Here is a 26510-nt window from a genome sequence, read left to right as displayed (position 1 = left end):
TTGGATTTTCTTGATTGGTTGTGATAGATAGGAAGCAAAGATTGGTTCGTTGATGGTGTAGTGAACGATTTTTCTTCCGATCTGAATTTCTGATCGCTCACATGAATTTTCCCTAAAAATTGGATCGTTAGTGGCCACCTTTAAGGAGGCCACTAACGGTCTAATTTCTAGCGAAAAACCGTTCGAGCGATCAAAAATTCTGATTGGATGAAAAATCGTTCACTACACCATCAACTAACCAATCATTGCTTCCTATTTTTCATGACCAACAAAAAAATCCAAATTTTGGTTAGACGAAAATTCAATCAGACGATTGTTTTGATAATCGTTCATTATCGATTGTGCCCATCAACTGAGATTATTTACAACCAATCCGATCAGAATTTCTGATCGCTCGAACGATTTTTCGCTAGAAATTGGACCGTTAGTGGCCAGCTTTAGTGTAGAAAGGGCAGAACAGCAATGTCCTGGCTTTGGGGGGTTGGAGCCAAGCGGAAAGAAAAGTATGGACCTGGCAGAAGTAGTGGGAGGAGATGGAAGTGACACAGTAAACCGACAGGCCACAGCAAGGGCTCCCTCAGTCTGCCAACTGGACAGCTTTTGCCTATCACATTGTTAGTGGGTGTGTTTATAGTAATGACCAGTTGATGTTATCAATTTTTTACATGGCCTCCAGCAGTAAAGATGCTGACCTGCAGTTTCACGGAGGCTGAAACAACATGAACAAATTACACAGAGTATCAATCATTTCTGGCTTAATCTTCTATTTTTAACTTCTCACTTTGTAATGTCTTGCTTTTTTCCATGTCTACTATCTTTCTGTAAAGTTCCACTTTAAAGCATATGCAAACGTTTTTCTTAGCCCCACCTCTTCCTCCGAATACTTGCCAAATACTATGTCACCTAAACAACTGAAGTTCCAGCGGTGACACTACACTAAAGCTTCCAGTCAGAGGTCCCTTGTCTTCTGGAGTTGGGTTACCACACCATTGTATCGACCCAGAATCCTACTCTCTCAAATGAAAGGGGACATAGTTACCTAATTATTTGAGGGGAGCTGCTGTCATGTATCTGAGGAGAGGTATGGCTTTTACAGCCACAGATCTACCTTCACTCTATCAAGTGGCATTGTAATGATGGGGAGTAGCACAGGGAAACAAGAGGGAAGTTGGTCTAGGAAATGAGGGATGAGGAGGTGTCAGAAAAGCGAGGGATTAGTCAGGTAAACATAACCTGAACAATTAGCCACTAATTCACCTAACTAAATGCTCAAATCCTAACAAATCTAAAACTGCACCCCAGCCTCAAAATACCCCCATATTAACCTTAAAAGGGAACCTGAAGCGAGGAAAAGTATTTAAAATAAACACATGATGTAGCTGCAAATTAATATTACATACTAACCTCGCCGTCAGTTCCTCTCAGAGGCTCACCATTTTCTTCTTACAGTGATCCCTTCCAGTTCTGATAATATTTTCTCAGAACTGAAATATACCAGTTGCTGTCAGTTATATATCAGCAGCTGTCATTTACAACTGAATGTGCAAGGTAATGTCAGTGTTACCCTATGGCTCAAGTGGGCAATATTACAGTTTAACAGTGTGTTGACCAGGAAGCTGTTATGGAGTAATGGCCATTTTAAATTGGAGGACGGAGAATTCCATTGATCACAGTGGAAAAATGGGATGAAGGACAGGAAAAAGAGATTTGGTAGTAGACTATGCAGGAGGTAAGTATGACCGGTGTATGGTTATTTTGACTTTTTATTTTCAGTTCAGGTTCTCAGGTATTCATCTTCGAGGTCATGTGGGCCCCACCATCTGCTTGACAGTGCTTGAAGAAAAGCAGACACAAGTGCTTAAGGTCAAACAGTGCTTTCCCAACTGTAACTAGACCTCAACCCCCTGCACCATTTTACAAGAACCCACAAATGTTGCCCCTATACACCTTCCCCATACTGCACAGCTAGTTTCCCAATATATCGTGAGTGCATCCATGGCTGAAACAGCAGCACCACCTCTCCAATCAGCAGCTTTAGGAGCAGGATTAATTTTCTTGCAGATCATTATTATTGATAAGCTCAGCAAACTAAAAGGGCACTCCAATGTGGGATTTAAAGGTCAAAGCATTTGATTGGTCCAGATCAGTAGACCAATGGAGAGTCCTAGTGAAATATTTAAATATACTTTTACTAGGACTCTCTTTCAGTAATGTGGTGATAGTGTAGCAGGGAAGACGGTCATCCATCGGTTTCAGTCAATATTCTAATATTCTGTACACCCTGCTGCGCTTTTAAAATCGCATTTGTTTTTTAATCGCAAGGTCTCCTGAAAAATCATGAAAATTTGGAAGACCTGTACACACTGGTGCGATGCAATTTTTCTATTTTCATGGCAGGCTTTGTGATTTAAAAATCGCAAACGATTTTAAAAACACAGCGCAAGCGCAGCAGTGTGTACAGGCCCTAAGATCTTTAAAAATGACAATGATTGGGGGAGTTAATTATGTGTGGTTTATGCGTGACACAATAAGAAAAGGGTTGTGGCTATTTTCACAGTTGTGGCTATTTTTAAGAAATTATTTTTTTTCCTTAAACTTCTTTTACTGTAACCTTCCGTAGGAATAGGTAAGTAGTACCAGTACAATTCTCTGGGAATCAGTACATTTCTTGAAGCCCTTTACTTGAAGTTACTCAAAATATAATAATTCAGACATATCAATCTGTCCTTTATGGTTCACTGGTACTTACAGGTCTTTTGGTTACACTACCGCCAGCCCCCCCCCCCCCCTCCTTCGATTCACGAGTGGTGCTTCCGAAGTGTGCATGCAAGGGTAATTTGGGTCATACAGGTCCCCTTTAAAGAGGGTTTTTTAAATTCCTACATAAGTGTTCACTTCCCCTTCCCAGGGTGCATCTCCACTATAGAGATTAGTCAGTGAGAATGTAATAATTCCAGTTTACATGCAAATTGCCTGAATTAAATTGTCACGAAGTAAATCTGAATAGACCAATTACAGGCTGCATACAATTTACATTAAGTTTGTATGCAGGTCAGAGTTATTAACATCTCTTTGGCCATCCCTACATTACACGTATGGTGTAGTTACCTCTACCTTTAATAGTACAAGGACAGGGTAAGCCCATAATCCTTGGACACAGCGGTTTGGAAAGATTTCTGCCTCCCTCTTCCAGAGCCCCCATGTCATGGACCATTTGGGTTGGTATTGTTCAGGCAGCAGAACCCCATGCTGGCTGGCTCATCCATTTTGTCAAAACCAGCCTGTGTGGATAACAAAGGGTTAAAAGAGGTTGAGGGGCGTGACAATGTTTTAAACTTTTTTTATGTTTTGAAAAGAAAAACTATTCAAAACAAATGATAGTGAAGCACTGGGACAATAAATAGCACGCGGTGCTGAAGACAGCTCAGCAAAAGCAATCAAAATCACTGAACAATTTATCTAAAAACACCTGTTTGATTCTCAATCGATTAGCTAACAAGTACTAGTGCAGGCATTACAAGTGTTAACTTGACTACTAAATTAGCAAGTACGCTGTGCGCAATGCAGGGCGACAGTGGACTCGCATGCGGTGAGACTATTATCTCTTGTAATTGCATCGAGCACCTGATGTGAAATTGTTATTATGGAAATAATCAGGATAATGATGGTGGTTTTGCTCTTGCTGCAGCTGATGATAATGAGGGCAATCTTATTATTATTATTCCCAACTATGAAGTATTCCTGGCACTTTCTGTGAACCCTATCTGCATGAACAATGCTGGGTTTACAGGTCCCAGTAGCAGAATACTCATATTAACCTCCATCCAGCATTGTTTTAAACTTTGGCTGTGTTCTGATAATCATATGTCATAAAAGTGATGGGATTTTTTTGAGTTGGGCATAGCATGCTGCACTGCAAACATGGCTATGTTTGTCTACCAAGGCGTAGAATTCCACGGTAGGTCCTAACACACTTAAAATGTATAAAACAGCATTTATTATATCATATAATACTAGCAGACCTAAGCCCATTTAAAAACGGGCTCTAGGCCACAGTCACAACCCTCCTCCCCTCCCACCCGTGTCCGCCGCCACCAGCCGCATGTCAGATCGCATGCGGGAGCCCTCTGCGCGCGCACCCGCCTGCTCTGCGCGTGCACCTCGCCCACACATGCCCACCCTCCTCCTGTCCCAATGGCTACCCGTGATGCACATGCGCAGTAGCGCAAAAGCATGGACACAGGGATAGGAGGGCACACAGAGACACTTGCTAATTATTATATAGGATGTTATAATTAATATGGTCTATCATTCATTTAATGTGAATGCATTTCATGAATCACAGTTATCCATACACATAATTGTAAATAGCATTTGCATTTCTAGATCTTTAATACTAAAACTATTTCAAATAGTGCACACACAGATTCAACTGGGTTGTGTCATGTTGTTTTATCAGTGATTGTAAAGATAATCATCCAGAGGAAGGCAGCTCCTTATGTAATATAATTTGTATTTATCAGTTTCTCTTTAAAACAGATTTCATATCCTAAGAAGAATATCTATACTTATGCATAGGTTGTGGACAGTAATGCAGTCCGCATGCAGTAACTTAGGAATTTGCTGACACCTAGTGGTACATCTAGATATTTTAAAAATAAGTGATTTTTAAATGATTAAAGCTGAAATTTCTGAGGTTTCAACGGATTGGGCATTGAATGGGAAGTGTAATTTTTAATATAAGATTAGCAGATGCCAATATTTTAAGTTTCCTTTAACTGTCTCTCTCTAGCCAACTCATGCTATCTGAATGAATCAGAGAGCAACAGATTGAAGGGTTAACAGAAATAACAATAACAATGATCCTTATTATCTCTAAAGCTAGGATATAGCGAGATACTATGAAAACTGCTATTGCTGACCTCATATTAAAAAGAAAATGCCCAATACCTGGCTGTCGTGCTGATTATTTGTCTTCAATATTTATAAACATATACTTGCAAAAACAAAACAAACAAAAAAAAGCATGCAGCTAATTTAGGCACAAAGCACCATGGGCCTGATTCACAAAGCGGTGCAAACACTTTGCACGCCTGTGAAAAGCCCTTTATCACGCCTAAACTTAGTTTAGCACAAAGCGGTGATAACTTTGCTAGTGCAAAGGTTATCATGCCTAAAGTCTTTTAGGCATGATAACTGAGTTATCACCGCTTTGTGAATCAGGCCCCACGATCCATCACACTATGGGCTTGAGTCACAAAACCGTGATAACTGATATCACAGTCACGCTAGCGTTTTGCGCGCCTTATAACATGCATAACATTTTGCGCGCGCTAACGCAAATTTTTGCACTCAAAACGTGAATTTTCGCACGAAAGTTACGAACGCTAGCTCAACCATGATATCAGTTATCATGGTTTCGTGAATCAAGCCCTATGACTGCTGCTCTGCATTTTGACAGACTGAAACTGGGTAAATCTGCTTCCTACCCCCCTCGCAAAACCCTGCAGCAACCCACCACGCAGTCATTGTTGGACAACTTAAAACCGAGGCAGTTCATTTCAGCAGCCGGTGCCGAGCGCCATCATAGCAGCAATGCTATGCTGCGTGCCCCGCGTAATGGTAATTCGAGGCTCCGGCAGTTACCAGACCCCGAATTACAACTCCCTCTGAGCTGCGACAACTCGGAGCGGTAATAGTATTTAAAGAGAAACCGTGACCAAGATTTGAACTTCATCCCAGTCAGTAGCTGATACCCCCTTTCCCATGATAAATCTATTCCATTTCACAAAGGGATCATCAGGGTGCTTTGTATGGCTGATATTGTGGTGAAACCCCTCCCACAGTGTGATGTCAGGACCATGGTCCTGACAGTTTCCTGTCTGTGAACTTCATTGCATTGTGGGAAATAGCAGCTGTTTACAGCTGGGTCCAACTGCCAAAAAAGCAAGCAGCATCCCCTTCCACTGAAATCACCTGCCAGCAGTAAAAATGTCATCATGTGGTAAATGTCAGAATGTAAATCAGGGGGAGGAAAGATTTTACAATGGGAAACCACTGACTACATCATTTATACATAATTAGTGTAAATATGAAGCATTTTTTTATTACATTATTTCCACTGGAGTTGCTCTATAATGCCACTGAGGAGTTTAGCAGCAGCAGGGAGATCATTCAACTCACCCTGCTCCAAACTGCCTGTCGCCATCATAACATGTATCCCTTTAAACAAGCCCCCCTCCAGCAAGCAAATCCCTGCTGCAAATTATGCCTTTTTTCACTTAAAGTTTCTTTAAGTTGGAACAGCTGATCTGTATGCTTGTTATGGATCAATCATTAAGAAATAATTAAAGGCACAGGATTTATACAACAGCTAGGCAAGCAAGACTTTAACAAGGTCAATGGCAGATTATAGCATTTTTGAGTATACAAGCACCTGGTTAGGACATTATTTTCGGTGACAAGGAATTTGGGCACTAGCTAGTGGCAGAAGTTTGGGCGTCTCCATAGGTCCCCATTAAAATACGGCATTGAGGTACAATTTGGGCACCCATGATGCCATAAACATCAAGCGCCAGTACCTGATGTCTTTTGGGCTTCGTGGGTGCGCAAATCTCCCTCAATGCAGGTATTGCAATAGGCCCCTATGGCAGTGCCTGAAACATTGCGTTTTTTCCAGGCTTTTTGCAGCGTTTGGAAACAGGAGCAACGTTTAAAGGAAACCCGAGGTGAGAGTGATATGAAGGCTGCCATGTTTATTTCCTTGTAAACAATGTTAGTTGGCTGTCTGAGTCAAAACCCTGGAACAAGTATATGGCTAATCCAGTAAAGCCTGAGTCAGATGAGTTAGAGTACATGATTTGCATATGCTTGTTCAGGGTCTATGGCTAAAAGTATTAAAGACACAGGATCATGAGGACTGCCAGGCAACTGGTATTGTTTAAAAGGAAATAAATATGGCAGCCTCCATATCACTGTCACCTCGGGTTCCCTTTAAACAAGTTCAGGAAATCAAGGGTCAACAATTAACAAATGAGTAGGAACAAGTCACAAGTATCACTACATAGTAATTTAAAACACACCACACCACACACCTAAAGAATATACACCCATCCTCATGCACAGGAACATATGCACACATGCACACAAACACATGGACTGCAATTTGCATGCTCTCACACCACAGCCATAAGACTACGTTTGAGAATGTACAAGTAGTCTAAGCACAGAGCATACATAAAAACAGCATCACACCTGCGGGGCAGGTAAAAGTGTGTTTGTATGTACAGAGTGCTTGACGTGTGCGTGCACATCCATTGTGTGCATTGTTTTCTTTTAAGGAGGCATCAGCAAAGAAAGAACAGGGGGAGACATCAGTGACACTTTCTCCAATTTGGCCTGGTGCACACCAAAAACCGCTAGCAGATCCGCAAAATGCTAGCAGATTTTGAAACGCTTTTTCTTATTTTTATGTAGCGTTTCAGCTAGCATTTTGCGGTTTTGTGAAGCGTTTTTGGTGTAGTAGATTTCATGTATTGTTACAGTAAAGCTGTTACTGAACAGCTACTGTAACAGCTACTGTAACAAAAAACGCCTGGCAAACCTCTCTGAAGTGCCGTTTTTCAGAGCGGTTTGCGTTTTTCCTATACTTAACATTGAGGCAGAAACGCAATCCAAAATCTGCAGCAGCCCGGGAGTATGAGTTTCTGCAAAACGCCTCCCGCTCTGGTGTGCACCAGCCCATTGAATACATTACCCTAGCGGATCCGCACTCGCAAGCGGATCGCAAACCGCAGCAGAACCGCTCTGGTGTGCACTAGGCCTTTATGTATGTTTACAGCTTTCAAGCCTATTTAGTATTACTTGCAATTTACCTTTTTTTGCATGTAATGCCACTTTCATAAAAAAAAAAAAAAAGATACTGCATATGTTATTATGCAAACCTTTTTTTGTAATTTAAAATTGCTGAAATTACCTATCTAGTTCAATTTACAGCTAGTTATTTTACATACTGCCTAATTATGCTTCTTCCACAGCAACAGTCATTTGATTGTCAGACGTAAATGTTCCACAATGTTTATTTCACTTTACTGTAAGTGCGTCAGCTAGGGCTATTTACATCTGGGATGTGGGCTTGCTAAGAGTGTATTCACAGTCCCTATGAGGCCACACCTGAAGCGTTGAGAGCACCACACATTGTATTGTTTATTTGTCAGGGATTTTGAGAAATCGATAATCGGGCGATAATCGTTTGTAATTAACAGTGTGTACAGAGCTCATTAGATTTACAATGTGGTGTCTGGAAGGTGTGGCTGCTCAGAAACAAGTTTTGATAACGTCCTGTGAACTCTGCGTTGTCACTTCTGCTTACACTCATTTTCCGCAACGTTATATTTGACATCCTTCCTCGATCCCATCTTGAAGATACAGTCTTCTGCTATTATTATATATGCATCGTTTGTCTTGGATTATGCATCCATCATTTGTTTTTCATTTCTACCTACATAAATCTGGCTGTGTTTAAATTCTAACTTACAAAAACCTTGTCTGTGAGTATTCAATCATTTTGCTATTAAAGGATGAAGAAAGGACTAAAGTAGAATCCTGCCATGGTCAAGCTTGTGAACATCTGTTTCCTCTTCTACCCTTAATGTGGACCTGGGCTTGGGGCGTTGCTAGGCCCAAAGATCAGTGGCACATGCCCCGGATCTATTCTGGGGTGCCCGGGAAGTCCCCCAGGCAGAGTCAGTGGTGGTGCCTCAATGGGGGGCATGCTGTGAGCTGTGGTGCATCACATGCAGATATGCTGGGTGCTGTGATTCCTCTATATGAGCATACTGGGTGCTGTGGTGCCATGCTGGGCACTGTGATGCCTTTATGGGAGCATTCAGGGAGCTGTGGTTCTTCTATGGGGCATTTTGCTGGACAGGCCTACTTAGACCGCTGTTCAGTTCATTTAAATTTGTCTCCACCCATGACTACACCCACATTCTGGTGCTTGGCCATACCTATTTTCTGGCGGAGTGCCCAAAAGTCCCCCGGATCTCTTCAGATCCTAGCAATGACCCTGACCTGGGCTCGTGCACAGGACAGAACGAAAACAAAGAGAATTGCTCCCTGTATGTATTTAGAGAGTTAAGTCTAATTCCCCCTCACCTGTCACTAATCACAACAGTAATTTGATCTCTCAGCTGTGTCAGCTCAGGAATCTGAGCAGCTAATTTTTAAACAGAGGATGTTATCCCTATGTCTGCTTCCCTGAAAGCAGGAAGCAGACACACTGCAGATTTATTGCAGGATTTGTATCAACCTTTAAAGAAATATTTTCCTTTAAAGGTCATGATGCTGTTGCTTATCTTTTAGAGCAGAGAGGAAGTTCTGAGTTCAGGTCCGCTTTAACAGAATACACTGACACAGATTTGCTCACGTTCAGCATCTTTTGCTATGTGTTCTGATACAAACCAGTAAAAGCCACAGAGGGACCTCAGGGAAAAAAATGTGTTTCACATAAACTGGAGATTGATCTTTTTCTTTTTATGAATACATCTTAGCTGCGCTCAGACATTCGCTGTTGCAGTCATTTGGATTCATTTCTAATCATATGGGCCTGGAATTCATAAGTTCCACTCTCGCACTAAATGATTGTATTTCAGTACTATGAACAGCCAAATTGACTTTACCTTCTTCTCTTCCTGTAATACGATTACTTCGTGATACCGTGGAATGAATGGCTCATATTTCTTCTTGTCTTCCTTCTTGGAGTTGACATTCTCATAATGCAGTGCACTTTCCCTTTAGAAAGTTCAAAGAAAGATTTATGAGTCTGCAGTTCAGATTGCACAGACATCTAAACAAGTACAGATAGAAAGCCTTTCTCCCTTATGTTTAGAGGCTCTAATAAGGGTCATATCACTCACTAATGGAGGCTTCTGCACTTACTATGAAGGATACAGTCACTTAGGTCTACTGTAAATGAATTTGCTGATGCATGTAAATGAAAATGGTACCGCTATTTAAAGGAATACAATGCTGAAAATACCGTTATTTGAAAATCAATAACTAAAATGCACAGTGATGTCATTCTAGGCTTCTTCGCTTTAAGAAATGTAATGCCTTTTTCATGAATAATCCAACTAACTGCTGTTTTAAGATCTGGAAACAGTTGTCACTTTTCTATGAGTTGACACTACAGAACATTTATAATGGATTAATAACTATTCTTTTGTCTGATTTTATGTTGACCATACCCATAAATGAAGGATATTCTCTCTGGGAAAGAATGCACTCATGAGTGCCAGTAAAGTGTACCTGAGGCGGTTTTAAATGTAAAAAAGGAACACAGAGGCATGTTCCCATCTGCAGGACATACCTCTGTGTGCCCTCCTCATGGCCTTCAGTGCCCCCTACGCCCCGCTAGACCCACCAGAATGCGCCAACATGCAGCTTGTAGGGAAACTAATAGCAAAAGGGACGTCACTTGCATTAAAGGAACTCATGCATAATGCCCTTGCCCCACCTATCAGAGCCTTTTCATTGGCTCTCTACTGCCTGCTTCCTGCCTCTCCCCCGTCCTTTCTATGCCAATCAGCGCTCTGTGCTCTCGGAGGAAAGCACAGAGCTGTATCTGCAACATCGTGACCCCAAAGGTCATAGAACTAAAAGTGAAGAAGATCTGGACGTAGGAGCTGCAGGGATCAGCAGTCATGGACACTGACTGATCTGGCTACCCCGGATCAGGTGACATACTTCTTATATAGTTTTAATAACGGATAAGGTTCTCTTTAAAGTACACCTGAACTTAGAGGGATATGGTGGCTGCCATATTTATTTCTTTTTAGCCCCTTCCTGCAAAATGGACATTTTAAAACATCCCGCCTTTCCACTTTTTAGAGTATTTTATAAACATCCCTGTTGCTGGACTAAAAATCATAGGACATCCACAGATGCCGCAGGTGGGCGCCCACACGCGGCCATTTTAGTTTCTTTATGGGCGGGTGGGAAGTGATAAAAACAATACCAGTTGCCTGGCAGTCCTGCTGACCTCTTTGACTGCAGAAGTGTCTGATTCACACATCGGAAACAAGCATGAGGCTAATGCAGTCAGACTTCAGCCAGATACATCAAATCTGCCTGCTTCTTCAGGTCTATGGCTAAAAGTATCAGAGGAGAGGCTCAGCAGGACCGCTAGGAAATCTGCATTGTTTAAATGGAAATAAATGTCAGCCTCCATACCCCTCTCAGTTCAGGTGTGCTTCAAGAATCGATACATATCCATATCTACAGTGCTGCCCATAATTATTCATACCCCTGGCAAATTTTGACGTAAAGTTACTTTTATTCATCTAGCAAGTAATTTTTGACGAGAAATGACATAGGTGTCTACCAAAAGATAATAAGATGATGTACAAAAGGCATTATTGTGGAAGAAAAAAATCTCAGCTTTTATTTACATTTCAGCAAAAAGTGCTCAGTCCAAAATTATTCATACCCTTCACAAACTGTCACAGTCTGTGGGAACTAGAGATGGCCCGAACCTCCGATTTTCGGTTTGCGAAAGGTTCGGTCCACGCGATAGCAATAGACTTTTATTGGGAGGCGAACTTTGAAAACTAGAAACATTTTTGCTGGCCACAAAAGTGGTGTAAAAGATGTTTCAAGGGGTGTAACACCTGGAGGGCGGCATGGATGAGTGGGATAGATGCCAAAAGTCCCGGGGAAAATCTGTATTTGACGCAAAGCAGTGTTTTAAGGGCAGAAATCACATTGGGCTTGATTTACAAAACAGTGCTAACTTTAGCACTGGCCCTTAGCACGTCTAAACTCAGTTGAAATGTGAGAAGTAGTGATCGTGCGCAAAGCGCAGGGCGCTCTGCGCGAAGTGCCCATTAAAGCCTATGGGACTTAGCGCGCGCATAGAACTTTGCGCGCGTAAAACTTTGCGCGCAATACTTTGCGCGCGATCTGATTGAGAAATCCGGTGCTAACCTACTTAGCACCCTGGTTAGCGCGCCTTAAGACTTTAGACGTGCTAAGCAGGTTAGCACCTCTTAGTAAATCGAGCCCATTGAATGCTAAATTGCAGGCCTAAAGTGCTTTAAAACATCTTGCATGTGTATACATCAATCAGGGAGTGTAATTAGAGTACTGCGTCACACTGACACACCAAACACACTGTGTAACGCACCGCAAACAGCTGTTTGCGTAGTGACGGCCGTGCTGGACTGGTGCGCACCATGGCGTGAGTGCAGGCCTTGGCGGTTTTCAAGCCCATACGGTCGCCGGGGCTGTGGTAGCTCAATGATAGAACAACAGTGACTGTCCAGCTGATCAAATTTGGTTGAAGCAATGACCTTATTATCTTTGGTGTGCCACCCCCCCCCACCCCCCCCCCCGAGACACTCATATAGCCAGCGGTCATTGCTTCATTGTGATACGCAAGCCCCTTCACCGTGGCAAGCTAATGATCACAAAGGGGAATGGGCACATGTACATGCCTTTTGTTTTGTTGTTGCAGCTGCACTGCAGCCAGAAAAATTAGGCAGGCATGTACATGCACCAGAAAAATTAGTATAAAAATTCAGGAATCCTGTTGGTGGTGGTGGAGAAGGCAAGTGGGCTGCAGGCAGAGATGCTGTGTGTGGGGACTGACTTAGTCTTCGGGCGGGCAGTAGCCCTCCGGGATCCATGCCTCATTCATTTTGATAAAGGTGAGGTACTGAACACTTTTGTGACTTAGGCGACTTCTCTTCTCAGTGACAATGCCTCCAGCTGTGCTGAAGGTCCTTTCTGACAAGACGCTTGAGGCGGGGCAAGACAGAAGTTGGATGGCAAATTGGGACAGCTCTGGCCACATGTCAAGCCTGCGCACCCAGTAGTCCAAGGGTTCATTGCTGTTCACAGTGTCTACATCCACACTTAAGGCCAGGTAGTCGGTTATCTGCCGGTCCAGGTGCTGGTGGAGGGTGGATCCGGAAGGGCTAAGGCGAGGCGTTTGACTAAAGAATGTCCGCATGTCCGACATCACCATGAGATCGCTAGAGCGTCCTGTCCTTGCCTGAGTGGACATGGGAGAAGGATTACTGGCAGTGGTACCTTTATTGCATTGTGCTGTGACATCACCCTTATACGCATTGTAAAGCATACTTGCCAGCTTGTTCTGCATGTGCTGAATCCTTTCTGCCTTCAGGTGACTTGGTAACATGTCCACCACTTTGTGCCTATACCGAGGGTCTAGTAGCATGGCCACCCCGGACAGCTCATTCTCCTTTAGTTTTTTTTGCCGGGGGTCCCTCAACAGGCTGGACAGCATGTAAGATGCCATCTGCACAAAGTTGGATCCAGACGTACTCTCCATCTCCTCTTACTCTTCCTCAGTGACGTCAGGTAAGTCCTCCTCCTCCCCCCAGCCACGAACAATACCACGGGAAAGTTGAGCAGCACAAGCCCCCTGCGACGCCTGCTGTGGTTGTTCTTCTGCCGCTGCCTCCTCCTCCAAAGAAACACCTTCCTACTCATCTGAGTCTGACTCCTCTTCCCCACATGACTCTTCCTCCTCCTCCCCCCTCTGTGCTGCCACAGGTGTTGAGGAAACATCTGGTTCTGATGTAAATTGCTCCAACAACTGTTCCTGCCGTAACTGTTCCTCTTCACGCTCCTCCACAGCTTGATCCACCACTCTACACACGGCACGCTCCAGGAAGTAAGCGTACGGGATCAAGTCGCTGATGGTGCCTTCACTGCGACTCACCAGGTTGGTCACCTCATCAAACGGCTGCATGAGCCTGCATGCATTTCGCATCAGTGTCCAGTTGTTGGGCCACAACATCCCCATCTCCCCAGATTGTGTCCTTCTACTGAAATTGTAGAGGTACTGGGTGACGGCTTTCTCCTGTTCTAGCAGGCGAGAGAACATGAGCAGGGACGAATTCCAGCGAGTCGGGCTATCATATATCAAACGTCTCACCGGCAAGTTGTTTCTCCCCTGAATGTCCGCAAAGCCTGCCATGGCCGTGTAAGACCACCTAAAATGCCCACACAACTTCCTGGCCTGCTTCAGTACGTCCTCTAAGCCTGGGTACTTTGACACAAATCTTTGAATGACTAGATTCAGCACATGTGCCATGCAGAGTACATGTGTCAGTTTTCCAAAATTCAAAGTGGAAAGGAGATTGCTGCCGTTGTCACATACCACGCTGACGATCTCCGGCTGGTGCAGGGTCAGCCACTGATCCACCTGTTTGTTAAGAGCAGCCAGGAGAGCTGGTCCAGTGTGACTCTTTGCTTTGAGGCAAGACATGTCTAAGATGGCGTGACACCGTCGTACCTGGCATGCAGCATAGGCCCTGGGGAACTGGGGCTGTGTAGCTGGAGAGGAGATCGCGGCACGGAGCGGAGGTGGCAGGAGGCCTGCCTGCAAGCCGTGGAGGTGTCAGAAGTTGGTTCGCTGCACAGCCACGTACTCCCTGCTTGCCATCGGTCACCAGGTTGACCCAATGTGCTGTGTAAGTAATGTAGCAGCCCTGACCGTGCTTGGCAGACCAGGCATCCGTGGTCAGGTGGACCCTTGACCCAACGCTGTGTGCCAGAGATGACACCACATGCCTCTCCACTTTAAGGTGCAGTTTGGTTATGGCCTTTTTAGAGAAATAATTGCGGCCTGGCATCTTCCACTGCGGTGTCCCAATGGCCACAAATTTACGGAAGGCCTCAGAGTCCACCAGCTTGTATGGTAACAGCTGGCGAGCTAACAGCTCCGCTACGCCAGCTGTCAGATGCCGGGCAAGGGGGTGACTGGCAGAAATTGGCTTCTTCCGCTCAAAGATTTCCTTCATGGACACCTGGCTGCTGTGGGAAGAGGAGCAGGAACCGCTCAAGGTCAGAGGCGGAGTGGAGGAGGGTGGCTGTGAAGGTGCAAGGGAGTAAGCGGCTGAAGATGCTGCACCTGAAGGAGGAAGAGGAGAAGGAGGGTGGCTTTTCTTTTGTGTGCTGCTTTTGCTCAGGTGCTCTCCCATTGCAGTTTGTGCCTTTTCTCCAGGTGCCTTCGTAAGGCACTTGTCCCTACGTGAGTGTTGGCCTTTCCACGGCTCAATTTTTGGAGGCAGAGAGAACAGATGGCATTGCTCCGATCTGAGGCAGACACACAAAAACATTTCCAAACCGCTGAGCCTCCCTGGGGTGATGGCACTATGGTGGCCTCAGCAGCTGACGATGAAGGGCATGTTGGCTGGCTGTCCATAGGTGGCGATACATGGCGCCAGACACTGCCACCAGCTGTTTCTGACAACGAGCTCCCCCTGCTTCTTTCAGGAACTCGTCTCCTCCTACTCCTCTCTGACTCCCCCTCTGAACTGTCTCCCTGTTCATCTCCTCTATTGGGAACATACGTGGGATCCGTATCATCGTCATCATCATAATCATCCTGCCCAGCTTCGCTTGCCTCAGACACCTCCAAAACTGCACCAACAGCAGGTACTTCATCCTCCTCCTCCTCACATGTTACGTCCATAGTGTCGCCTAACTCACACATATGAGGTGGTGTAACATGCTTAGCGCCTTCATATTGTTGTTGCAGTAGTGGCTGGGAATCAGTGATTTCACCACCAAATAACTCCTGCGAAGTGTCAAATGCAGCGGATGTGGTGCTTGTAGTAGTGCTGGTGGCTGCGGGAGATGAGGTGTTCTGTGTTAAATAGTCAACCACGTCCTGACAATCTTGGGAGTTGATGGCACGTGCCTTCTTCTGAGCACTGTACTTTGGGCCAGGGCCGAACAAAATCACATCAACGCGACCTCGCACAGATCTGCCAGTTGGCCTTCCTCTGGGTCTGCCTCTACCTCTTCCTCTACCTGGTTTGTCCGTTTTGTCCATATCGGGGGGATGAAGTGAAAGGTATGCACTGACTTGACTAATACAATGTGCAGTCACACAGGTGCAGTTAACAGGTTTGCACGGAGTGGTATATCACACTGCGTGCACTCACGTAGGTAGGTGTATATCACACTACCTGCACTCACATAGGTAGGTGTATATCACACTGCATGCACTCACGTAGGTAGGTGGGTGCACTGAACACAACAGGTAGGTATATGCAGTGATGAGATGGGTTCACTAAACACAACAGGTAGGTATATGCAGTGGTGAGGTTGGTTCACTAAACACAACAGGTAGGTATATGCAGTGATGAGGTGGGTTCACTGTGCACAACAGGTAGGTATATGCAGTGATCACTCTGAGGTGGGTTTACTGAACACAACAGGAAGGTATATGCAGTGATGAGGTGGGTTAACTGAACATAACAGGTAGGTATATGCAGTGATGAGGTGGGTTCACTCAACACAACAGGTAGGTATATGCAGTGATGAGGTGGGTTCACTAAACACAACAGCTAGGTATATGCAGATATGAGGTGGGTTCACTGAACACAACAGGTAGGTATATGCAGTGATGACTCTGAGGTGGGTTCACTGAACATAACAGGTAGGTATATGCAGTGATGAGGTGGGTTCACTGAACACAACAGGTAGGTATATGCAGTGATGAGGTGGGTTCACTGAGCACACCAGGTGGGTATATGCAGTGATGAGGTGGGTTCGCTGAACACAACAGGTAGGTATATGCAGTGATCAGGTGGGTTCACTAAACACAACAGGTAGGTTTATGCAGTGATGAGGTGGGTTCACTTAACACAACAGGTAGGTACATGCAGTGATGAGGTGGGTGCACTGAACACAACAGGTAGGTATATGCAGTAATGGGTATTACAATGTGCACCTGCTGTCACACACACACAGGTAGTCACTGAATGTGCTGGGCCTGGCAGTGGCACACACAGTATGAATTATCAAGGCTGTCTATGCAACACAAGTGTCAGTGGGACACACAGAAAAAAAAATAGATCACAAGAACAAGATTAGCTCTCAAAAGAGCTGTTGTGGGTGCTATTTTAACAATAAGAATCAGCCAGGAGCAAGCTAACAAGCCTATAACAGCCTAACTAATTTTTCCCTATGAGAGTCTGCCAGCAGCTGTCCCTTCTCTCACTATTGCAGGCACACGAGTGAGTGTAATGGCCGGCGGGGCCTGCCTTATATAAGGGGGGGAGTGGCTCCAGGAGTGAGTGTAGCCTGATTGTCTACAATGTGCCTGCTGACTGTGATGTAGAGGGTCAAAGTTGACCCTAATGGTGCACTATGGGGGCGAACCGAACTTCCGGAAAAGTTTGCCTTAGATGGCGAACGCTTACCACCGGAAGTTCGCCGGCGAACCGTTCGGGGCATTTCTAGTAGGAAAACCCAAAGTTCTATACCATTCCAAATAGTCCAAACTGTTCTAAAGCATCCTAATTACCCAGATTAAGTGGGAACAGCTGTTTTAATCAACTCAACAGGTGAAAAACAGCAGCTCTCTGCAGTTGGTTTGTAGACAGTCATGGCTAAGACAAAGGAGCTCAGTGAGGAAGGAAACATCATTGTGATCAAACAATTCAATTTTTAGTTAATCTGACCATGACACAGAAGACCAGAAGTCTTCTTCTTTGTCCAGAGGAGCATTTGCAAAGGCCAAGGGAGCTTTTGTGTGCCTTATCTGGAGAAGTAAGTCTTCTTCTTTGTCCAGAGGAGCATTTGCAAAGGCCAAGGGAGCTTTTGCGCGCCTTATCTGGAGAAGTGGCGTCCACCTTGGTCTGCATCCGTGGAACCCAGTAGTGTGCAGTGTCTGTTGGATTGTCTGCTTTGAGACATTGCCACCAGCAGAGCTCAGATTCTCCAGGATGGCCTTGGTGGTGATCCTTGGATTTTTTTTTCACCTCTCTTACTATCTTCCTGGCCAGCACAGGTGTCAACTTTGGCTTCCAACCACATCCTCTAAGATTTTCCACAGTGCGGAACATCTTGTAATTTTTAAGAATACTTTGCACTGTAGCCACTGGAACTTGAAAACATTTAGAAATGACTTTGTAGCCTTTCCTGACTTGTGAGCAGCCACAATGCACAGATGCAGGTCCTCACTGAGCTCCTTTGTCTTAGCCATGACTGTCCACAAACCAAATACATAGAACTGCTGTTTTTCACCTGTTGAGTTGATTAAAACAGCTGTTCCCACTTAATCAGGGTAATTAGGATGCTTTAGAACAGTTTGGACTATTTGGAATAGTATAGAACTTTGGATTTTCCCACAGACTATGACAATTTGTGAAGGGTATGAATAATTTTGGACTGGACACTTTTTGCTCAAATGAAAATCAAAGCTGAGAATTTTTTCTTTGCTAGTGTGTGTTTGTACTTGTCTAGTAAAAAAAAAAATGAATGTAAACTCCAATGGAGTATGACAATATTTTTTGTATCGTGTAACGCATTATGCAATATGTTGGCAGTATATAGAAACACTTCATTTATATGTTTCCGTGAGCAGCAGTCCATTGTACTGAAGCCATATAGTTTTAAATGAGGCTGAAAATAATATTTATGGATGATGAATGTGAAAGAATAAAAAAAAAAAATTCAGGGCACTCACTGAACAGGATTTATTTAAAGCCAACCTTTTTATTTTATGCACAAGTCTCCATCATATACTCGTATAAGCTTTAATGTATTATTTTGCCAAAAGACAAACATTTTGAAGCTCTGGAGATCCATATGGTGTTTTTAGCTAAGCAATAAAGATCCATGACAGCCTTACAGAGACATTATGGAAGAATAAATATTTGTTACATGTAAAATATGCAGGATGGTAGCACAAGCACATGCTTGGTGAATATCATCAGGGGATGCAAGCCCCAGCCATCAGAGAAACAAAATATGGCTCCCCCCACCATGGTGGTCTTCATAGCAAATGTAAGCAGTTTTATTTTGGTGTCCCTAATATTTGGATACAGCCGTTTTTAAAACTTACTTTTTTAACAAGTCGGTGCTATGTAAATACAGTACTGACACCCTAAACCCGTCACCAGTCTTGACAACATAACTTCAACATGTCATATGCATGTTATTGACAATTAGTGTTTATTCTCAATGAATACTGCATATCAGAAATTAAAGGCAGATTACGTTTATTTGTTAAAGTGGACCATGGTCTTTCCCTTTCATTTTGTAAGCCCCTACATAGGTCCTTGGCCCATATGCAATTCACTTTTTCTCCTGAGTTATCTATTTTTTATTTTGTATTTAAAGTGGACCTGAACTCTTGCACAGGACAGAAGGAAAGCATAGAGAAAGGGACCCTGTATGTATTTAGAGAGTTTAGCCTGTTTAATTCCCCCTCATTTGTGTCTAATCACAAGCTGTAATTTGATCTCTCTCCTGTGTCACATGACTGCCAAGGCAGAGATGGCAGACAAGCTCATTTGAAAGCTCAGGCTGTAAACTATATGTCTGCTTCCATGAATCAGGAAGTAGAAACCGTGCAGATTTATTTTAGGATTTGAATCAGCTTTAGCAAAGAAATGGTTTTAGTTTAAAGGTTATTATTCTGTTGTGCATCTTTTAGAGGAGAGAAGATGTTCTGAGTTGAGGTCCGCTTTAAAATAATTTTTCAGCATTTTGAAATTGGAAAAATTACCAAAAAGTCTATCCTGACTATTTTCTTATATGCTGGTGGCTTAAAAAGTATTTCATTGACAAGTTGTGAAAATATCACCAGGGGGAAACGCAGGAGAAAAAGTGAATTGCGTAAGGCCCCTTAAAGGGAACCAGAGAGGAACGTTAATAAAAAATAGAACAAGCTTTTATACATACCTGGGGCTTCTTCCAGCCCCATAAGCCTGGATCGCTCCCACGCCGCCATCCTCTGCTTCCTGTATTGGCGGTACCGGGTCCCGTCACTTCCGGCAGACGTGGCCAATTGTCCGCATCACAGGGGCTCCCACCATACCCGTACGCATGAGGCTGCGCAGTAGGCAGCATCATGCGTACGTATATGGAGGGAGCAGCATGTGATGCGGACAATTGGCCGCGTCTGCCGGCCGACTGGCCGACTCGCGGCAATGACGGGACCCGGTACCGGCGGATCCAGGCAGCAGAGGACGGCGGCGAGGGAGCGATCCGTGCGTATGGGGCTGGAGGAAGCCCCAAGTATGTATAAAAGCTTCCCCCCAACGTCTCTGGTTCCCTTTAAATCTTATAGATACTTTGCTTTACTGACCAATAGACACACTCAGGAGATTGGCCGAAGATCTTTGGTATTTTCACTTTGACAACAGCAACTTGTATCACTGAAGCTACACACAGGTATAAGTTTGATATGCAATGCTTACAGATAACGTTTTCTTATATGTTGCTTTTCTATTGCTCGGTGTTGAATCAGTTTTGCTTTAAGCATTACTTAGCAATATGCATTATGAAGTCCATGTTTCTAGACAAATAATACCCCCTTTAGGATGGTAGATTAACCTTTTTTCATTAGTGAATTGACAGCTAAAATTGGGCAAGGAACACAATATATGAATAATTAATTCCTAATGAATAAAATTGAATATTTAATTGAACCAATAAAGATAAAGAACTATAATATTACTGCACTGAGAGCTAGCAATACTTTTAGACAATGGCTTATATTGTAAAATGGAGAAACTAGATTAAGAGCGCTAGATTGCTGTATTATGTGACTTATGTAAAATATCATTTTGGCCGCTGTAATAAAGCAAAATTGCTTTTCATTCTTTTACTAAAAAAAGTTCAAATCATAGTATAATAAATGTATATCAATTTTTTTATAATGCATTTATTTTCAAGCCAGATTCACAATAGTTTAGGGGAAAAAATTAAATGCAGTGAGCTGGATAGCGTAGCACGTATTCAGTAAGGAGTCCACTAGACTCCCTAACACAGCTACTGCCTACTCAGCATTCCCTATTGGCTGCAAAAGTACAATATTAATCTTATTTGTCCTGTCTTGCTGCATTATCAGATACAGCTAGTTTTGCACCTAAAGGGGAATGTACCATATTAGGCAACAAAATGTTCAAGAAGTAACAGCCAAATCAGATTGCATGCACCAAATGCAAAGCCGATCTGATATTGAGAATAGGCACGAATGACCATGTGAATGCCATCAAAGAAATTCATTGAATTGTTTTTACCTTTTTTCCACAGGTAAGAATGATGAGGAAGTACCTGCATTTGAAGGGAGTGTGAACCTACCCTCAAAGTAAATTTCTTAAATGTGAGTAGTAACAGTACCTACTTGCAGCATCATACATGCAAAAAGAATTTAATGTTAGAGTATCTATAAACATAACCCTTGGCTCCCCAAAGGCAAAGGCCTGTGGTATCAAGTAGCAGAAGATGTCTTACTGAAGACCAGAATTCACTTACCATATTTTTCATACTATAAGACCCTCTGGTCTATAAGATGTACCAGGTTAAGAGGGCAAAACCAGCAAAAAATATATACTAAAGCAGGTGCATCCATGGTGTCGAGGCATTTTGTGGAGCGTCTCCACCCTAGCTGTTTCTATATAAGCTACACTGCCCCCTCCAGCTACACTACACTACACTAGCAATGTGCTACCCTACTAAAGATATGCACACAAACACACAAAAATGCTACGTGTCACCTGAACAACCAAAAGCATTATGATTTCCCCTGCATAGTGTAGCCCTTACAGCAAGTGACATTAGTATTGCACAGCTACACCATACAGTATATACATTATCATGTTATGGAATATAAGACATTGCATGGATCATGATCTCTAAGCATTATTAGACAGACATCAATGATGGATAAAGGACCCCTCTATACATCACTCTCCCTCCCCATGCTTTGGTGGGGCTGTTAGTAATAACACATGACTTTACATCACATGGCTGCAGCTGCTCCCCATATGAAGTGGCAGCCAGGTCTGAGAGTGCTCACCTGTCTGCATTATAGACATCCCCATTGTGGAGCAGATGTCTCTTCTTCCTGCAGAGAGCCTTGCTGCTACACAGAGATCCCTCCTACAAGGCAGTCACAGAAATCCCCTCTGCTAGCAGCTTCCACCTTCCCAAGTAAAGTCTTTCAGCTAGAAGGTGATTTTGTGGCTACACTTGTTATGGGTGTGAAGATCCTGATGGTCACACTTGTTTTATGGCGCTTTATGGCGCTTGCGAGATGTAAAGGTCACCAATGGGAAGCAAGAGAAGCATGTGAACATTGGGGAGGTCTCATCAAAGTATTGCTGGAGAGCTCCATGATTTATAGTTATGCCCCTATGTAGGAGGTGTTGTGCAGCTGCAACAGTTCTTTCACATAGCCAGGGCTTACACTGCAATGTTCTGAATTCCAGTAAGCCAGCTTTGAAAAATATTCTCCATTTTATGGTAACTGATGGATTGAAAGGAGAATCAGTGCTTTGTAGAAAACTATGGGAGGAGGGTGGACAGACCTGGAAACTCCAAGGACCAAAAACGACACACAAGGACAGAACCAAGAGCCAATAGTGACGTATGTTATTATGTGTAAAAGAAAAGCAGAGTATAGGACACTACTCACACGTTTGTGGTTGTAATACCAATGCAACCATAAATAAGGCTTGTGGCGGAATACCTGCCACCACTCGGGCTCATGAGGGTTCTCCCTAGTCGTACTCCTGGTGATTAGGTAGGACGCCTAAACTGTGGAACTAAACTAGAAGAACCTCTCAGAAAGAGGTGTAAAACAGTAGTACTGGTGGGTAGAGGAGCCTAATAAATAAAATCAATAAAATAAGTGAATGAGGAGAGGTAGCAGTAGACTTACCTCTCCTGTAGATAAAATGGCAATACAGCTCAATGTATCTGCATAAGATTTATTGCCAAGGAAAAGTGTGTAGACGCCCTTCACAGGTATTATCTGCTTCATCAGGTCAATAAAAACCACAACAAAGGTGTCCTTGTTTGAGGTGATAGAGACTTGAGGGCCTCAGGTCTCTATCACCAAGTCTTAACCAAGGGCACTTTTGTTCTGCTACATAGCTTTGTTAATAATACAAATGATAATATTTTGTTAGCAAATTTATGTAGTAGAAGAGTAAATCTTGTGAATATACTTTGGATATATACTTTAGATCGGGGGTGCCCAATAGGTCGATCTACCGGTAGATCGGGATCGCCTATTTGGTAGATCGCGGCCATGTGGCCGCGTCACATAAAATTTTGCGGCCGTCAGCTCCCATCAAATTCTCCTGCCGGCCGCTAGCCAATAGGAAAGCAGGAGCGGAGAGAGGCTGGGTGGCTGTGACATCATGGCTGGGGGCGGCGCCAGCCACAACGTATCCACGCACGCTGCCTGCCAACCCCCCGCCGGAGCATTCTCTCAGCCACCGATCTGCACTCCAACCTGCGATGGCTGAATAGGAAGACAAGCACGAGCCCCAGACACCGCTCCTGGAGCTGGAGGGAGGTAAGTGGCACCTACGCTACATACACTGAGGGCACATCTACCTGGCTACCTACACTGAAGGCACATCTACCTGGCTACTTACACTGAAGGCACATCTACTTGGCTACCTGCACTGAAGGCACATCTACCTGGCTACTTACACTGAAGGCACATCTACCTGGCTACCTACACTGAGGGCACATCTACCTGGCTACTTACACTGAAGGCACATCTACCTGGCTACCTACACTGAAGGCACATCTACCTGGCTACCTACACTGAAGGCACATGTACCTGGCTACCTACACTGAAGGCACATCTACCTGGCTACCTACACTGAAGGCACATCTACCTGGCTACCTACACTGAGGGCACATCTACCTGGCTACTTACACTGAAGGCACATCTACCTGGCTACCTACAATGAAGGCACATCTACCTGGTTACCTTACACTGAAGGCACATCTACCTGGCTACCTACACTGAAGGCACATCTACCTGGCTACCTACACAGAAGGCACATATATCTGGCTACCTACACTGAAGGCACATCTACCTGGCTACTTACACTGAAGGCACATCTACCTGGCTACTTACACTGAAGGCACATCTACCTGGCTACTTACACTGAAGGCACATATACCTGGCTACCTACACTGAAGGTCCCAGTCCCTTGTGCCTCTTTAAGTGTTGTTCATGTGCACCTCAAAAGCAAAAAGCTCCCATAGCATAATACTGTTGCCTTCTCGGCTAAGGCTTGACAATGTCCCAATCAGCGCCTTTCACACGCTCCTCACCGCACGCTGCTCGGTTTTCCTGGTTTGTCTAAGCCCTCCCCCCACCCACCCCCACCGGCAGGGCTTAGACGAACCAGGAAAGAGCAGCACCCGGTGAGGAGTGTGAGAGATGCCGATTGGGACATTGGCAAGCCTTAGCCGAGAAGGCAACGGGGGGGAACCTGTAATATTTACTCTATGCGCATATAAACTGGAGGATCATGTGAGTGGTTTTATTTAATAAAGTTACACTTTTATAAAACAGTATTATGCTATGGGAGATTTTTGCTTTTGAAGTGCACATAAACAACACTTAAAGAGGCACAAGGGACTGGGACCCTGATGACACAGAGCCTCCCGGTGATAAAGCGCTATTGACTAACCTAACGGTGGTCATCTAACTTTGGTGAGTTTGTTCTCCAAAGGGTGCTCTGGTGTTAGTGGATACTAATCCCATTGCATTGAGTTTGTTCTCCAAAGGGTGCTCTGGTGTTAGTGGATACTAATCCCATTGCATTGACTGCATATTAAGAACTGAAGCTGATTCAGAATACTGTGATTTGCGCTTGACAAATCAAGGCACCTTGAAGCAAATCTGAAGTGAAAATAAACTTATGAGATAATTAATTGTATGTGAACTATGGATAATGAACAGGATATAAGTAGCCAAAAGAGTCTCATAATCGTATTTGCAGTTATATAGCTTTATTTACAGTATAACATTACATAAGACTGTCACCGTTGCAGTTTAGAATAGGAACTTTGTCTTTTAAGCTGAAAAACAAAGCAGAAGTAATGACTCTTTGAATCGAACTTTCTTGCAGCTAAACTTTATCTCAAGCTGTCTCTCACTGTTTCAGCTTTTCAGAAATTGTAGGAGAAAGGTCTACCAGCCTCAGGATAACATGTATCTTTACGGGGAGTCTTAATGGGATGAGAGGTCCATCACACCTCTCAATGTCCAACGTTCCAAAATGCATAGTAATTCCCGTAAGACTCAACCCTCAGTGGATGTTATATCCAATTTCGTATTTATTTCATAATGCCAGACAGATATACAGCATACAAACAGCACAACGTTTCGGGCATTGGCCCTTTATCAAGTGCTTGAACTTCTGATCCAACATACAACATATATAGACAACCACTACACACCACACCCTAGCTGCCTAAAGTTCATAAAGATCTTTTGCATCCACCAGGAAGACCGGTCGTGTCAGTAGTCGAGTCACTTTTGGAACCTTTGGGCATTTTTGTAGACACCTGGTTACAACCAATTGTTAGAGCAGATGATAGAGGTTTAAAAGATACTACCCATTTTCTAAATATTTTGGGTCAGATTAAAAGCAAGGATGTAAATTACCTGGTGACTATGGATGTAGTCAATTTATATAAAAACATTATACATAGTGAGGCACTGTCAGCAGTTCAGGAGCGATTGAAAAATTATGGTGGTATCAGCAATGAAATGTTGTTATTCATTATGACAGTGCTGGAATTCAGCTTAATGCATTCATAGTTCAGGTTTGGCAATGATTTTTATCTGCAGGTCCTCGGGGTGCCAATGGGGGCCCCATATGCTCCCACGGTAGCTAATATCGCCATGTCTGACTTTGAATCCACACATGTTTTTGGGAGCGGAGGCCCCCATCGGCATCCTTGGGTACTGTAGATTTATTGATTACTTCTTTTTTGGTTGGACAAGAACTGAGAGTGAGCTATGCATGATTTTTTCGAAGCAGTCAATCAGAAACATGACACCTTAAAGTTCAAGATGGAATACGGTGACATGCTATACATTTTCTCGATGTAGAGATTAGGAAATGAGATCATGGTTTTGAAACCGAGTTGTATAGAAAGGACACCGTTAAGAATGGCTTTATTTTAGCCAGTAGCTGTGTCACCTTAGACCATTAGTGAACGGGCTTCCTAAGAGTCAATACATTAGGGCAAGGAAGATTACCTCTACTGATGAATTGTATTGGAAACAGGCACAGCTCCTCTCATAAGATTTTGTGAGAAGGGGGTACACTAGGAAGAGAAGTGAGGATCTGGCATCAGAGGTGGGGGAGATGGAAAGGGAAACATTAAGAGAATACAAGATGGGAGATCAAGATCAAGTAGATGGTGTATTTTATCACAACTTATTGCAGAAAATCGGCTTTATTGAGAGACGTGATGTTGAAGTTTTGGCCAGTGATTGAGACGGACCCCCAACTCGCTCCTATCTGTAGAGCCCCACCAAGATTTATCTACAGGAAAGGTAAATCCCTTAGAGATCATCTAGTAAGAGCAGATATAGGTAAGACAGGGGGAGTCACCCAGCAATTTCTGGGACCCCCCCCAAGATAGGCACATTCCCGTGCTTGCATTGACAGCACTGTAATAATATCATT

General features: G+C 43.8%; 1 protein-coding gene across 5 annotated transcripts in view; it reads right to left on the bottom strand.

Moving 5' to 3' along the window:
- Positions 1-26510, bottom strand: part of STPG2 (sperm tail PG-rich repeat containing 2) — a 1022085-nt gene that overhangs the window by 767880 nt on the left and 227695 nt on the right. For all 5 annotated transcript variants that reach the window (XM_068232236.1, XM_068232244.1, XM_068232254.1 and 2 more), the window contains exon 7: positions 9681-9792. In XM_068232236.1, the coding sequence (XP_068088337.1) occupies positions 9681-9792 (112 nt within the window). The remainder of the gene's footprint in view (positions 1-9680; positions 9793-26510) is intronic.

Source organism: Hyperolius riggenbachi, chromosome 1, assembly GCF_040937935.1.
Source record: "Hyperolius riggenbachi isolate aHypRig1 chromosome 1, aHypRig1.pri, whole genome shotgun sequence".
NCBI classification, from domain to species: domain Eukaryota; kingdom Metazoa; phylum Chordata; class Amphibia; order Anura; family Hyperoliidae; genus Hyperolius; species Hyperolius riggenbachi.
The sequence above is the reverse complement of the archived record's forward strand: the minus strand, read 5'-3'. Positions and strand labels throughout refer to the sequence as shown.